The sequence below is a fragment of the Halyomorpha halys genome, unplaced genomic scaffold (genome assembly GCF_000696795.3).
Source record: "Halyomorpha halys isolate HHAL.00 unplaced genomic scaffold, Hhal_1.1 Scaffold823.1, whole genome shotgun sequence".
Lineage (NCBI taxonomy): Eukaryota > Metazoa > Arthropoda > Insecta > Hemiptera > Pentatomidae > Halyomorpha > Halyomorpha halys.
In genome coordinates, this window is record NW_027110567.1 from 238,892 (window position 1) to 255,899 (window position 17,008).

The 17,008-nt window shown below is 32.0% G+C and overlaps 1 protein-coding gene across 1 annotated transcript in view; it reads right to left on the reverse strand.

The window, feature by feature from the left end:
- LOC106686460 (uncharacterized) overlaps positions 1-17,008 on the reverse strand; it is a gene marked incomplete at its 3' end in the record, with an annotated part of 330,086 nt that overhangs the window by 224,024 nt on the left and 89,054 nt on the right. Inside the window, exon 3 of the mRNA XM_014429795.2 lies at positions 11,260-11,378. Within this exon, the coding sequence (XP_014285281.1) occupies positions 11,260-11,378 (119 nt within the window). The remainder of the gene's footprint in view (positions 1-11,259; positions 11,379-17,008) is intronic.

Below are 17,008 nucleotides of genomic sequence, written 5' to 3' on the forward strand. Positions count from 1 at the left end.
TGTCATCAGCATACGTGGTAAGGATAGTGTTAGGAGTTGTTGGTATGTCAGCTGTATAGATGGTGTAGAGGATGGGACCGAGAATTCCGCTTGAGGAACACCAGCGGATTGAAAATAGAGGGATGAATAAGAACCATTGTGGTTTACTTGGAATAATCTATTAGTAAGAAAGGAACGGATAATGAGAAAATATGTAGGAGGTAAGAATTTATGGAGTTACTATTTAAAATAAAAAAAATAATTTAAAACAAAAAAACCTACTACGGAAATAACTCCAGGCAGTATCCCTATTTATCTGAATATGTTAATATACTTTCTGTATGTTATCTGGTACAAGTATAAGGAGTTTTCTGTGTGATGACATTCATAGTTATATGAGCATTGGTATACTTGCAAATAACTCTAATAATGATGCTCAGTCTTTTTTTAATTTGAATTGTTATACCATATTGACCTCAGTAACCGTAGGTGTGCCCAATGTAGTAATAAAAACAAAAGTCATCTCATAAACTAAACGAGTAAGCTAGAGAGTAGCAGAGTTAGGTTATTGGGCGATTATAGTGTGCTAGATACAGTTGCTATACTTCCACTAACAGCTCTAGATTATTTAAGAAGGGTATGAAATATAATAAAATATTTTTTTCTCAGTATTTTGAGCTTAAATAGTTTCCAAACACAATCTAAGCACATATACTACTGAATAAATTGAGACCAGGTGTAGGCGATAATTATTCAATTGGCGAAAGACGAAAAATGTATTTAGAGTTCGTATTCATGTACACAATTTAAAAAAAAAATATGACTAAAATTTTCGAATACTTCTGTATATTCGTAGATTTGAAACTATGATTTAAATTCAATAATTCACTTTAATTTGATAACAATTTATTTATTTATTAAATTTCTTATTTCTAAACTTTTCGGGTCTCTAATGAATAATGGCCTCTTTACACATTTTCTGACGAATACAAAATGGAAATTGTATCGATTTTAAAATCGCATGTTTTCGTATTGATTCATTTTTACTTTTATGTTTTCTAACATGTAAGGGACCTTTAATATATTCTAAGAGATGAAAATATGCAAATAGATAGATTTTTTTTTTTTTTTAATTTTCTGATTTCTTACATATTAAAGAGTCTCTGTATGTTTTCAAAGATACAGAATATGAAAACTCTATCGTTTTTATGAGTTAAGATAAATCAATAAGGGAGCATATGCCCTTATCGATTTATCTTAACTCTTCGAATTATTTTGCATATTTGGACCTTTTTCTATGTTTTAGGAAATGCAGAAGATAAAAATAATATTGATTTTCAACACATGCATATCAATTTATCTTAACTTTTTGGATTTTCAAAATGCGAGTCACATCAATTACGCATAAGTAACAGACGGACAGAATTAACACTTAATACAATATTGTTTTAGGCTTTTGAGCTCAAGCTGCTTAGATATCTTTGTAAAAATCACTGTTAAGACATAATAATAACATTTATTATGAAATACGAAATTATCATCGCACATTTCAAAATGTCTACAGTCATTTTCAGTAAGACCTGATGCTATTATAAGTATGATGTTCTTGAATTTAAAGTAAGCTTTTGACTGATGATTGATAGTTAAATAAACAACAGTATCTTATTATTAAATATAAAGGATTTTCAATTTTGATATCAAAGCTTAACATTGTTTATTCACGCACATTTCAGGAGCGAGCCGCCTGACATAAAAGATTATATTTGTATTTGATAGAACGTTAATTAGGGATGGCTTTTATGTTTATAGCATCGAGCTATAGCCCACAGGAACGGAGCAGTAGCCACATACATAATAAGTATCCTTCATAGAAACGAGTTCGTAGCCGTTCTCAGGACAATAAGAGCCCAAGAGGAGAAAATAGTGAGTTATTTCACCCCAAATTTTGTCTACGTTAATTAAAACTATACGAATTAAAAGTTACTAGTGAAATTGATGCAGAGTAATAAAAGATGGTGGCTGATGTAGAAGAAGAAAAAAATTAATTATTCATTCAGAACTCCATATTTTTGAAATTCCCAACAACAATACAAAACCTACTAAAAATAATTTAAAGAAGAGTAAATTTTTCTAAAATATGGAACCTAAAAGAACACAATAGTTCTCGATATGTATTTAAAAAAACAAAACAAAAAAAAAACAGTAACATTAGTTAAAATTACAATCCTTGAAGGGTCAGGGGTTCAGTACTTTTTCTAGACCAACGGTTGTGCGAAGAGGTGATTTGGTCAGAATCACGCTCGACCGCCAGATCTTCACCCAACTTAGGGTACCCAAGTTTAGAAGCTGGCTGGACGCCAGAAGGGCACCAAGAACCCACATGAGTTGACTCACGGGTACAGTATAATAGAAAACAATTTTCTGCCCTGCCGGATTCGAACATGGGTCCTTGGAGTTAGTAGCTACGCGCCTTAACCCGTGGCTACCCGCGCTCCCCAGTAAAATCAGTAGTTAGTGAATTTATTTTGGAAAAGCAATGTCTCAGAAACCATTAAACATGCCGACGTCGGTTAGTACTCAAATTTAGTCAAGTTGAATATAATATAAAGTTGTTTCTAATGTTTATACTCGTAGGAGTATTATTTTTTATGATATTTGCCAAAATTAATTTACAAATTGTTAATTTTTAGCTATAAGGACAAACTTTTTGATTTATCAATCAAATTAAAGCAAGTTGAATATTCAAAAAAGTAACCTGTAACGTTTATCTTCAAAGGAGTTTTTAGTAGTTCTCAAGATCTTTGCTAAAATAAATTTATTTATTGTCGTTCGGACAAAATTCCATATAAAATATTTATAAAATGCAAACATCATAGAAGCACTACCACTACGAAACACTGAATCTTATTTCGAAATTCCATTATTTTTTTTAATAAAATTAACTTTTTTTTTCTCCAAGAAAAACTTAATGCAGTTCCTATATTTGGTTATACTAGAACGTTACGCGTTGGTTAATTATAATAAGAATCGATTGTGTACATTCAGTCACGCGTATCTAATCCTGCATACACATTCGTTCTCCCCCGCCATCGCTAGAGAGTGCCAAACGAAATTGAAGCGTACTGTTGATAAATAAGCCCGGAGCTAATGAACCGTAAGACTGACAGATTCAGGGGGAGGAGTTGGGGGGGGGGAGTTACCTTCTCGTGGATATTATGCCATCCATCAGCTGAGCAGGCAGGTGTGGGGTTTAGCCTATCTGGTCTGCCTCCATACGAGAATACGGGTTACTGCTCTTAGGTTTTGATACCATTTTCTAAAAGCATTGTGCCATATTCTAAATGTTTCTTTTACAAATGATTTTGTTAATCTTTTCTCGGAAAAATGATATAACAATAGTTTATGAGTTTATTTTGGCTAAGTCATAAAAACATTTGATGGAATATTTTGTTTTTGGTCCTTTACAGTTCCTATATAGGACTATTCCTTTAAGTGAAAAAAAAGTTATTATTCAGAATTTTACTTCATTTTTTTTAATTTATTGATATTTACAACTATATAAAAAATACAACATGTAAATTTGATCATAATGACATAATGATATGATACAGGATGTAGAGAAACTACCCTACCCAGTTGTAGAACTCTAAAAACAGTTTACAATATTAGGTCACGAGGCCATCTTCTTTTCAGGCGCCTCGGAAGATTGCCAGGAGTGGAAGAGGAAGCAAGGTTAGAAACTAGTGGGTTTGGGTGGTTAGGGAGTTTATTATGGAAGGAAAAATATCGGGTTCGGGCTAGATCGGTTACATAAGGAACATTTAGGTCTTTATGGATGGTTTTATTAGTAACAAAATAAGGAGCATTGAGGATTACTTCAATTAAATCTATATATAGTTAAGATTAAAAATTAATAACTCTGCCAACCATGGTAAGGAGGAATAAAAATTGCGCCTGTTCCTTAATTGTAATCATTTACAGTTCATTGTAAATTTTTACTCTTTTTGTGTTCATTCATTTAATTGTATTTTTCATCTGGTCACCTTTAGATTTTTGCCACTTATAAAAATTGAAGTATTCCATTTTAATGTATTAAAAATAGAAAGTATCGAATCACTTCCTAATAATGAATTTGCTGCCTTAGGCAATCCCATAACGATTATTTTTCGAACTTTCTGAGGATATATAATTTTACTTTTTTCAAATCTGTGTCTAGTGAAACTGAATTTTCGGTTGTAGGAAGATAGTCTGGGTGGTGGTTAATAAAGGTATCTAAATAGTAGAAGAACACTATTTATTGTTAACTAACGCTTCGGCCACCAGCTGGTTGGTAGCTGAACTTCATTGTTATCAGTCTGACGAAGTCCTGCAAAGTGGGGCGAAACGTTGGTTAACAATAAGCAGTTTTTTTTTAATGTTTTAATACCTTTATTGACCACCCGGACTATGTTCCTACGATCTACTTCATACCGTCAACTATCTTCTTCCAATATAATATTTTAGTTCCATAAATTTTGAAAATATAATAATAAAAATTGGCCAACAATGAAAATTTGTATCTTACTGAACTTCATTAAAATTGATCGAACTTGAAATAATATTGCTTATCAATATGGGTTAAAACTTTTGTATATGACTTTTCTTGAAAAGATACAAACGACGAAAAAAAAAATCATTTTTATATTAGGTATACCATAAATTCCTAGGACCAGGGTTCGAATTTGGGCAGAAATTTATTTTCTGTTACACTGTAGCCGTGTGTCAACCCTGTGTATTCTGGAGCCCTCCTGGGGTCCTCCCAGGCTCTTAAATTAGGTACCCTTAATCAGGAGAAAGTTTGGTGGCCAAGCTTGATTCTGACCAAATCATCTCCTAGCACAACCATTTGTCTAGTAACAGTACTTACAAAGTACCCTTATACAGTACTGCACCTTAACCCTCCATGGGTTGTTGCGGTACAGATTTTAATTTTTAATATCATAAAATATATAATCAAACGTAATTATAAAATGACCTGACCTTTGACGTCAATCTGCTGAATGTAAATTTATCTCATAATCCATAAGGCATTGATGGGATTGGTCGATCGACTTTTTGCTATAATTCTCTCTTTTTTGCAGTCCCCGTAATTTGGTCGAAATCCTAATTGCTTCTGGAATATTCTTCTTTTTTCTATATAATTTTTTTTGTAGGATGAGCTAAGGTCATACAACATATATTATAAATGGGGTTTCTTGCAGGTTTGGTACCTGTGATACAGTGTTCATGCATATTTTTTTTATAAATGTAAATATAACACTTTGCGTTATTTAAAAAAGGAAATAAATTTCAGTTAAAATAAATTCTTAAAGTTATACACTATTTTACTATTATTTATATTTAGGAATATGTTCTTTTCAGGAAATGCTACAGTAATTGGTATCGTTAATTTCAGTTGAAAGGAAGAACAATCTAAATCAATTTATGGTATAAAGAAAAGCAATAGAAACGTTATTATAGATGGATGCCAAGGTTCTATTATCAGTATTGTAATCTTCTCTTTAACCCTTAAATGACATAGTTATTTTATAATCACTTATTGGTATCTATAAGTAAACGTTTCCCAGATAGAAATAAACAATATAAGTGCCTAAAAATAGTGTTTAAGGGAAGATCTAATTTTAAGTAATTTTTAAACTGGTTTCATATATAAAAATGTTGATATATCTCGTTATTATTGTAGTGAGTCAATTGTATGAAAGTAGTCAATAATAAATTATTTAATGAAACAATAAATATCCATTGGTGATAATTTTCTAGCAGCAGTCGAAACTTTCTTCCCAGACTTCAAAATAATTTTTCAACTGGGAAATTCAAATTCAAAACCACTATATTCTCAGTCATATAAACACTCAAAACAATCCTATCCTTATCGGGATTGCTGCAGTCAGCACTTCCAGGGCCCTGTTTCATAATAAAGTACAAACTAATACTATTAGTCTTGTAGATTTATCTTAATTCGATTACACAGACTTGTACAATAGTGACTTGTACTTTGTAATTTTTAATTCCTGTAATTTCACTAATAGTCATCCCTTTCATGAAAAAAATAAGTATTAGTATTATTACCACACTAGTTTCTACACTTACACCATCAACTAATACTATTAGCTTTCATTATGAAACAGGGCCCAGGTGTGTATATGCAGGGAATCTCTACACCTCTCAGGTGAGGCTAGAACCATCCATTGTTAGCTCAGTCTAGTCTCACTTAGATATGTCTAGTGTTCTTAAATTTTAGTTCTTAAATTAAATTCTCAAAATCCAATATAAATATTTCTAACAATCCAAATCCTCTGGTTCAATCCTTATCCAGTTCCATCAATCCCTACAATCCATCTCCAAGATTGAAACGACAATAGCCAAGAGACTTATTGTAAAATAAAAATCGACAATTGGAGTTTTGTCAATCCTTGCAGGATATTTGTTCAGAAGGGGCTTTCCACAGTTCTTATCTAGGACCGAATCAAAGGCAGCATTTAGATCTATAAATGCCAAGAAGATACTTTTAGCCTCGTTCCCACGATTTATCAATGAATGTTCTGAGAGAAAACATATGCTCCTGGGTCTGGCGTTGAGGCCTGAAAGCACCCTGTTCCTCTTCTAAGTTTTTCTCCACTTGCTCTCTCAGCTTCTTTTCTAATATTGAAGTATAGAGCTTGTTCTCAACCTGGGATAGACAGATAGCTCTATAGGTCTCACATTCATTAGCATTGCTTTTTTTGTGAATTGGGACAATTATGTTATACTCCCATTTCGAACTAGAAATGAAGGGACATGACAGGAGGTTATTGTCTCCATAAAGGATACCATTGAAAAGAGACAACTTTTTTGAGTTATAGACATATTTTGAGGCCTGACCAACAGGAAAACGCCCAAGAGGGAGACCCAGGATGCAATGGAAGGACTAAATCTCCAGAGCGGGAGAGAAAAGAGGGAAAAACTGGAATGCCATGGGGGTGCTGGCTCGGGATCGAGGCCTTGGTTTGCTTGGACGGAGGAACTTCCGCTATGAAAGACACTAAGGAGGAAGAAAAAGAATAGAAAACAATTGGAGTTCTGGCAATGGACAAATGCTCCACTCAAGCAGAGTTTTGGCTTTACGTGTCCTTCAGCTAAATTATTTATTTTATTGAATCCAATTTGTTCAAAATTTGGAATTTGTTTTTTAAGCTCGTATTGCCGAATTCTGGGATGAATTTGGGGAAAATTGTAAAACTAAAAAAAAAATCAGTATTCATTTTATAAGATTTAACGCACTTAGCGTCCACTGGCTCATTACCAATGAAGTACTGGAATCTCGAAGAGCACTGGTCTACCCCTCACACGTAGGAGATATAAAAAAGATCTGGGGGATCCTCATGTCGGTAGGGTAAATACTGAATATAACAGTACAACTGTGACTAGTGGTTATTTTTCTTTTTTCATGTACCTAGTTTATTATGTTCATTTTATTTATCTTTCTGTTTATATATATATATATAGAGAGAGAGAGAGAGATTTTATTTCTTTTTATGTAATTTAGTTTAGTTTTTTTTTCATATATTTTTATTCTTTTTTTTTTTTACTTTAGTATAAATTTGATCAGTTATTACTATTCCATATTGTCCAGCAATATTTATGTAATATTGTATTATTAAAAAAAAATAGTCGGTTAATTGCACATTTCCTACCTTTTTTACGGGATTATTGACAAGAGATCATTTATTTTTCCCTAGATCCTTTCAATAACAAATGTAAGGAATAATTTTATTTTTAATTATTAAATAAATAAAATGGTATCCTTGTTTAGTTTCAACAGTCTTCATTTTATCAATAGTCCAACGTTTCGGCCAATTCGGCCATTCTTAAAGACAATCTTCAAATATTTAGATATAGATATTTAGTTATCAACAAATTTAAAATATTTATATAAACTAATCAAAGTTTTGAAAAAATAGGAGAGACTTGTAATCGACTTGTAAATAATGACCTGGGCAGAATAGCCTGCAAAACATTTTTTTTTTTTTTTTTAATTTTTGATGTGGTTTTGAGAATTATATTTAAAGATTGTCCTGGAGGATGGCCGATTTGGCCGAAACATTGGACTATTGATATTATAAAGAGTGTTGAGACTAAATAAGGATACAATTTGATTTATTTAAATTGAAAAAATTAAAATTTATTTTTAATATCACGTTTTTTATTTAAGATGACAATCAGTATAAACCAATTTTTATTAAGCTATATACTCTCAATATTTCAGTAAACTCCACTACCTTTAGATAAACATTTTGTTCTAAGCAGCCGAATAAAATAGGACTTAGAAAACCTCTCTAGGGTTATAGCCCTTTAAAACTTAAAATAAAAATAAAATTTCATTAGCTCATAAATCATAATGTAAACCTCTCACGGTTTAATATGGTCTTATATTTAATGTATATGGTTATACGGAAGGTCACTAAATTCCCTAAATAACAAAAAACTAATTCATTAAATTAGGACAATAAAAACTAAAGATACAGCGAACAAGGCTAAATGCAAATCTGTATTTTAGTTTATAAAATTCAATAATGAATCTTAATAATTTATAACCTTACAAATAATTTTCAGACCTGGTAAAATTAATATGAAATATTTTTATATAGTGATATATTAAATTAATCAATTAAACCATTTTGTAATACTCCTTAATTTTTTTTCCTGTTAGGTTAACTAGTTACATAAGTATTATAAAAAATAAAATAATACCTAACTTAATTGATTTATCAGGAAGTTCAATCCTTCTTTTCATCAAGATGCTAAGTTAGTCCCAGGGATGTTCTATTGGATTTTAATTAGGTGTAGAAACCGACTATGCTAAAAGTTTGAATTTAAGAAGACTGAAAAGACATAAAGTTCTCTTCAGTTCCAACTATTACAACAGTTACTTGACAAAACGGTCTAAACTTATGGTTAATTACAAAAGACTAATTTACGTACCTATTAGGACTTCTGCAGTTGAGCTTTGGTGCTCCACTATAACTATCAAATCGCTTTCAGATTCCTTATTTCATCATTCATACTAACCTCAAAGTTTCATGTGTCACAAAAACCAGATATCAATCATTCCATAATCAACACCTTAACCACACAAACCCACTAGTTTCGAACCTCGCTTCCTCTTCAAATCTTGAAAAATTCTCCTAGGAGTCTGAAATGTGGATGCCACAGCACATAAAGACATAGGTTTGTCGCTGACACCACCAACAGTCCTGTACAGATATTTTTTATGTATCAACCCTAAACCTTCTAAATCAGTCTTAATGCAATCCTCCCAACAACGTTTTGGTCAACCCCCCTTGTTCAGTGCTTATTGACATTATAGGTAATCGTTCTTTACTAAATCCCACGACATTGCATGCCCATCGTATTCGTCACAATACTTTGACCCAAATTATATTTACGGAGGGCATTTCCCATAACTCAGCTTTCTAAATACTCCTATTTCGGTCTTAATATTTTAAGTAATAGATTTTTTTTTCAAAAAACCTTAAGATTGACCTTAAACCTGTTCTTTCTTTTAGTGTTTTTGCATAAAGTGAGAGTGATAATAGTTTTTCTTTATGTTTATAGGCAAAGGGTGCTAGTAAAATAATTTCGAGTTTGAAAAATAACAAATATTTTCAGCCTTGACCTCGCTTTTATTCCTCATATATTTCTTTTTTTTTTTTTAGTAAGTACCTGTTCAAATGTATTTTCTCCTGTACCTATATCACCGAAATTACTCCTGCTTCTACTGCTAATCTTATATTTTGTTTTATCCTATTTATTTCGCCTCGATGGCCTCTTGACCTTATATTGTAAAATGTTTTTAGAGTTCTACCTATGGATAGTTTCTCTACATGCTGTATCATTATGATCTTACTTCAAATTTGCTTGTTGTATTTTATATACAGTTGTAAATGTCAATAAATAAATAAATAAAAAAAGTTTTTTACTTTGCTTTTGTTTCTAAGCTTAGTATATTATAATACTTATTTGTTTAAATAGATTTGATTTATTAGTATATAGTTAAAACTAATGTTTTATTTAGTTGTATATTTTTTTTAGTTTACTCTCCTTTTACAATTATTTCTTTATTTTTATTTTCTCTCAACATTCCAACCCATAAGAGTATCTACTAGCGCATACATGATCTACTGAACCACCCAGTCCAGTTAACAATTATAATTTACTTAATTTTCTTCAACTATCCATGTGTAATACAGAACGGAGGTAAAATTTAGGTAAACCTCTTTCTTTGAGAAGACGCTACACCGAAAAGCAATGATTCAATTTCCCCTTTAGAAGACATGATATTGAAGACAGGGCCAATATTTTAATAAAGCTACAGAGAGCGGATAAGAGATGTGGGTTAAGAAGCAGCCCCTCTTTTATCCATCTCATATCTACTTCTTGCTCCTGGAGAATATCAATTCCTCTTTGCTGCCTCGGCAAAGGTTATGTATGAGGCCCTTCTGTATTCCCATCAACGTCTACACGAGTACAAACATCTGATTTTGTTACTCTACTCAAACAGCTTTTGTTTTATTACCACTATAGAGAAAGGTTGTTAAGTTCAATATACGGAATTTATTATTTCTATTTATAACTTAAAATTCTTCCCACATCTTTAAATCTATTATGTCAGTTCTTGATCTAATCTTGATTAGCTTCAACTTTTATAGACGAAAACGTTATAAAAAATCTGGTGCAATGTAACTTTCACTAACTATACAAATCCGTATTTTATAATTTCTAAAAGTAAAAATAAGGAACCAACTTAATTTTTTTTTCAAGAATATAACGGTTTAATAAAATATGACAAAGCTCTTAATAAAATATTGTCCCGCTATATTCCAATTTGAACACCTATTTTCTCTTTCAATTATTTATCAAATTATACAATTATTCAGTGCAGCTTATTAATATTTTTATTTTAACTCCAAGCATTTTTTTTACTTTGAAGTCTTATGAAGATCCTCGTCTTATATAGTACAAATATGCAGTATACTTAAACCTAAATCATTTGAATAGATAAGAAAACTAAAATGAAACCTTTAATTTTACTGAATCAAAAATTAAAACTTGAATACGTAAACTGTTGTAATATTTTCCGATAAAAAAATAAAGCTAGTGGAAATTCTTACTGGTTCAGCACTTTGCTGATTTTTATTATAATTAATATATTTATTTAAAACAAATACATGTTTATTATATGTAGCACTTATCGGAACTTACCTGCATTGCAGACTAGTTGACTGGAGAGAGGGTGTGCTCTGCCTGTGGGGCAGTTGGGGCCGCCACGGGGAGGGTGTACTGCCCAAGGGGGTAGTGCGTCCCCCAGAACCGGCCAGCTCCTGAAATTAAAATAAACATATATATCAACAAATGTTTAACCAAACAAAATATTTAAACATAAAGATGGTATTATAATAATTTGAACGTGATAGTCCCCTATAAGGAGTCTTGATTCCCTCCGTCTAAAGGCGATTTCCTAATGAAATCACTTGAATGAAATCCAAGAAGAGGGGGAGAAATTATATTTTTTGGGTATACAGAGGTGTCGGAGTTAAGTAATCCGATTTTTACCATTATTTTTCTGATGCCCCCCCTTTCCGCGAACACCGGAAGGCTCCGAAGACGCTGCGACTGCAATGCCGCCCCAGCCTATGCACTATGCAAGCCAGGACCTGGCCTACCCCTACCATCACGCCAAGGTCCAGGACACGCTGGCCAGCCACGGAGGTACGAAGACGTCTTTTCAGACACCACGGCGAGGTTTTTACCATTTCGCCCACAGCACACCTAGACGAGGGAAGCGGCTAGGAGACGTCACTGCGGCGGCGAAGACGTCACCAGATAAGCCAATATAACTTATGAGACCCCATGTTCCTTTATTATATTATTATAGATAAACATCTCTAAAACCTAACTCACTAACCAGTCTGCCCCTCCAAGGATTAATACCTTTTAAATTAAGGAAAATACGTGTGCATGTTGTTATGAGCAGGAAGTGTCTCACAATTTTCAGCCCACCTGTTCCAAACTATTTATTTATTATAATCGTAAAAATATACTCGGGGCACCTACAGTATAGCACGAGCAGGTAATCAAGAGGAGAAATGTAACTCCCTTTGTAAACAGAGGAGAAAACAGAACAAAGGACGAAAAACAGGAATTCGACAGTTATATGACACACTGAGGTAGGGAACGAAGTAGAGGGACTGAAGAGTCAGAGGGCCTTGAGTGCAGTTCCAGCAGAGGAATAGCAGGATAGAAGAAGAAGGAGAAAATATGTTTATTTAAAATTGTTGACTAAAAATAATATTTGAAATATATTGTATTTAGTTTATTGTTGAATATTGTTGGGAAAAAGAACAATAGAAAAACATTACTTTTATGTAATCTTAGTGAGTATATCTAGTCATGGATCGATAAGTATGCTGTGTGTTTTAGCAACCCGATATTGTTCAACAGCATTGCCAAATAACAGCAGCATTTCTCTCTTATTCTAAAATATATCCAAAATACTAGATGATGTGAGGTGTCCGAAGACCTCTGGTGCTTTATGATTGCTAGTATATTTATATCACTCGATACATGTAGCGCAGCCAACAATTTTAACTTTGGATTGTATTTTAGATCTTCCAAAAAAAAAATTAACACGCACTAAACTATTTTTTTTTTCTGACCTCCTAGAAAAGATAATTTAATATATACAAATGAATATATACGAAACGAAGAAAGGAATGTATATAAGTTGGCAAACTAATACAAAACTATAATTTTAGTAGCAACTAGATATAAGTTGCATGCAGAACGAGAAATCGGGAAGTTCCAGACTGGCTTCAGGAGAGGGAAATCTACGGTGGACCAAATACATACCCTCAGACTAATAATAGAGAGGGCTCATGAACATAAGATAGGGTACGGATCTTGGGATGACACCAAGACAGTGTCAAGCATCCTATGTTATACAAGGTACTCCCATTCGAAAAATGAAGGTTCCTTCAAAGCTTATATGCCTTATAAAAATGACTATGGGAGATGTTAGGTGCAGGGTCCGCATAAAGTCTGAACACTCTTCTGAATTTGGCTCAAATAAAGGACTAAGAAAAGGAGATGTTCTATGTCTCCTGTTTAATTTGATCCTGCAAAATGTAGTGACAGAATCAGGTATCCAGAATAATGGCACCATATTCAACAGATCGGTCCAACTGCTCGGTTATGCGGATGACCTTGATATAATGGAACGATCTTTTACTGCACTTAGCAAGTCTTTCTTGAGCTTGCAGAGAGCAGCTGCATGCATGGCTATTAATGAAAACAAAACGAAATATATGTACACCGGAGGAGCCAGATCTCAGGAGAGACAGGTTGTCGTAGGAAGCTGTATCTTTGAGAGAGTGGAGGAGTTTCAGTACCTTGGATCTCAATTCACAGCAACAAATAATGTTTTCACGGAAATAAAGCGAAGGATCATAGCGGCTAACCGATGCTATTTTGGTCTGTTACAGTTCTGGAGCAAGCTCATTAGCAGGAAAACAAAGGTCCATTTGTATAAAACTCTAATTAGGTCTGTTCTAACATACGCCTTCTAGACATGGACCCTGTCCACATAGGATAGGAAAAATCTGTTGGTCTTTGAGAGAAAGATCCTTCGAAGAATCTATGGGCCGGTATGGGATAAAGAAGGTTGGAAAAAAGAAGAAATAAGGAACTCTATGAGATGCTCCATGATATAGATATTATGAACTTTGTTAGGCTGGGACTCCTTGTGTGGGCAGGGCATGTTGCACGGATGAGTTCCGGCGAAATGCTTAAATGAGTCATGGAAGAAGAAATCCACTGTCCAAGAAGAGCCGAACGGCCCAAGCTTTGGTGGATGGATAGAGTGGTACAAGACGCACGAGACCTGCTTGGAGTCCAAAATTGGAAGGCAGCAGCCCAAAACCGAGCCGAATGGCGCAGGCTCATAGAGGAGGCCAAGACCCATCAAAGGGTTGTAGTGCCGACTGATGGATAGATAGATATAAGTACGGAAGCTAGAATATAATTCGATGTAATGTGTAAATCAATATTAATTTTTAATTAATATGATTTTGTCCATAAGTTCTTCTTTAAATTATCTGCTTATAAACATAGTTGTATTTTACTATGTACTATAGGAGTCTAGGGTATCTTTCTCTTGATTTAAATACATATATAATACAATTCTAAGAACTTTGGGTCGGTTCCCATAAATGACTGATTATATATACATATAAATATGTATATGTATATAGGATAACTAGAAACGTAGCATTACGAATTAGGTTACTGGCAGGAGACAAATACCACTTCACAAGAATTAGTAAGAGAAGATAAATCCTTTTAGATTAGAGCTAACCTAAGCGAAGAGTGTGTGGCGTGCGGTGTAAGCTAATAACCTCTCCTCTTGATGGATGGCCACTTAGTCAGTTTTTCATTTCTCAGGGCTTTGAGTGACTAAGTGATCTTTAGAACAGGCCTTCATTAAATGACATGCGAAACTAAACGCTCACTCTAAACAGTATTTAATTTTATTGATGTCAGACAGATTTATTTTTTGATCTTTCAGGATTCAGGGATAATAATTAGTAATAGAAGTTCATTGATGATAAAATCAAAATCAAATTAAGCTCTAATATTATAATATGATTTTTTGGAAGATTGGAAGATAGCCATCATAAAGCACCAGATGTTTTTGTACACCTCACATCTAGTATATTGAAAAAATTGATTTCATATATTTTAGAATAAGAGAGAAAAGATTAGACATACTCACCAATATTATAAAATGAATTGTTTTCTACTTTTTCTTTTTTTCGATATAAAATATAAATAATAATAATGAAAGAAGGAAACCAAATAAGTTCAGATTGTATTAGTTTTTTCAATACAGTGTTAGAAGGAAAACAAATAACTTCAGATTGTATTAGTTTTTTTTTAATATAGTTATTCAAGGAAAACAAATAAAGACTTAATTACTTTAATTTGTAATTAAATTTAGTGTCTCTTCCGAAATAATATTTATAATCACTTTTTCCTCAAAATTACAATTAATTTCAATTCTGAATTTGATCATACACCTTCACAGAGCCACATACAATTGTACATGAGTAAATATTGTTTCCTTCAATGTTTCAAATATAAAAACTTTATCAAAGCTCTGCCCCAGTGATTTATTTATAGTCGTAGCAAATTCTAATCTTACAATTCGAATGGTATGTCCCCTCGAGTGCCTAGGGAGATAAAATCTTACACTATTGTATATTCATCTGAATATTTTTTACTAACAATCTTGTGCTATTCCACAGTTCATCAATAATGCATAGGTTTTGTAGCAGCAATGACTATTGAGAGTTAAAGTCTCTAATTCGCTGAGATAGTAAAATAAAATATTAAAATGTGATCTCTAAAAACCTTTTTATATAACAGAAAGTTTAATTTTTAATGTTACTAGAGGCTATATATGAGAGTATTGAGAGAATTATATACATTTATACTTTGAATTAAAATTAGCAGGAAAACTTTGAGCCAAATTGTAAAAAGGTAACTATGGAAATTCTCAAAATCAAATTTGTTTGTTTAAACTTAGTTATGCTTGTAACTGTCTAGTTTTAGTTAGAAATGTTTCCATTTCTAACTAAAAACATTATAGAACTTCCCTTAAAGTATCAAATATCCTAAACTCCAGGTTAGACTTAGCTGTTTTGTGACTATTTAAGGAGCAACAACCAAGATTACGTTTGGCGCAACAGTTATGTACTGCAGGTATGGTATCATTTTACGCCTTGCTTTATCTAATGTTTCTCACATAGATAGGATATGATTTTAAATCAGCAAGCGAATTATAATAGATATTTAGGAATTGTTGAATATTTTTATCCTCACATGTCATTATCTGGTATATAATTGATTATATATATGATAAGTAGTGTATATTATAACAAGTGTATAGGATAAGTACTATTATCAAACAACCATTGTAATAACAGCTGATAGCCTATGTGGATGGTAAAAATAAATGACATTATGATTCAAGCATTCACATTAATTACATATTTATATATACATAAGTATTTAAACTTATGTATATATAAAATTATTATTCTATTGTTCAATGTTGTTAGTAGAACTGTATCGATAAAATGATATATATTACCATTATACAATACATATCAGGCTATATGTATTAATTTATTTTAATTATTTTTCATATATGATTGCTTGAGAATGGTTTAGTTTATTATCAATTTAACACAATTTTGTTCTTTTTTTATCCTCTCAACTTTTGTTCTTTAAAATTCTCCAACGTTTCGGCCCTCAGCCCATTCTCAAGGATACAACCTACAAATTTTTTTTTTGTTTTTATATAACAATGACATTATTTCCTTTAACTACACACTGATTTCTTTGGCCATATTGATGTCGTTGATTTTTTTAAAAAACTCAAAATTGCAGGCTAATTGTCCTTGTCACATCTTTAAGATAAATTAATCTTTAAAATAATATCATAATCACTTCGTAAAATTTTGTTTTTAAATAGATTTCTTAATTATATAACTTTTTTTTTAATAAATTGATATCCTAGATTTAAAACTTTTTTACAAACCACTTTCCCTTCTTTCATTTATATTTATAACTTAAAAACAGAACCTACCTTCAACATGTTAGGAGTCTGTTATCACCTTATCATATAACAATAACTTTTATACCATTAATTTAAATTTTTAATATTATTTAATTAACATTCATTTTAAACTATTTTGCTTATATTTAAAGTCCATAATTAATATATTCTTATTTTATGCGTATTTTTCAACCATACATTTACCCCCTCTCTATTTTATTTTTTTACATATTTATTGACCTATTCATACTTTTATTAGTGTATATTTATTTTATATATACATTTGCACAATTTAAGGATTTGAAAAATTATCCATATTCTAACTTATATATA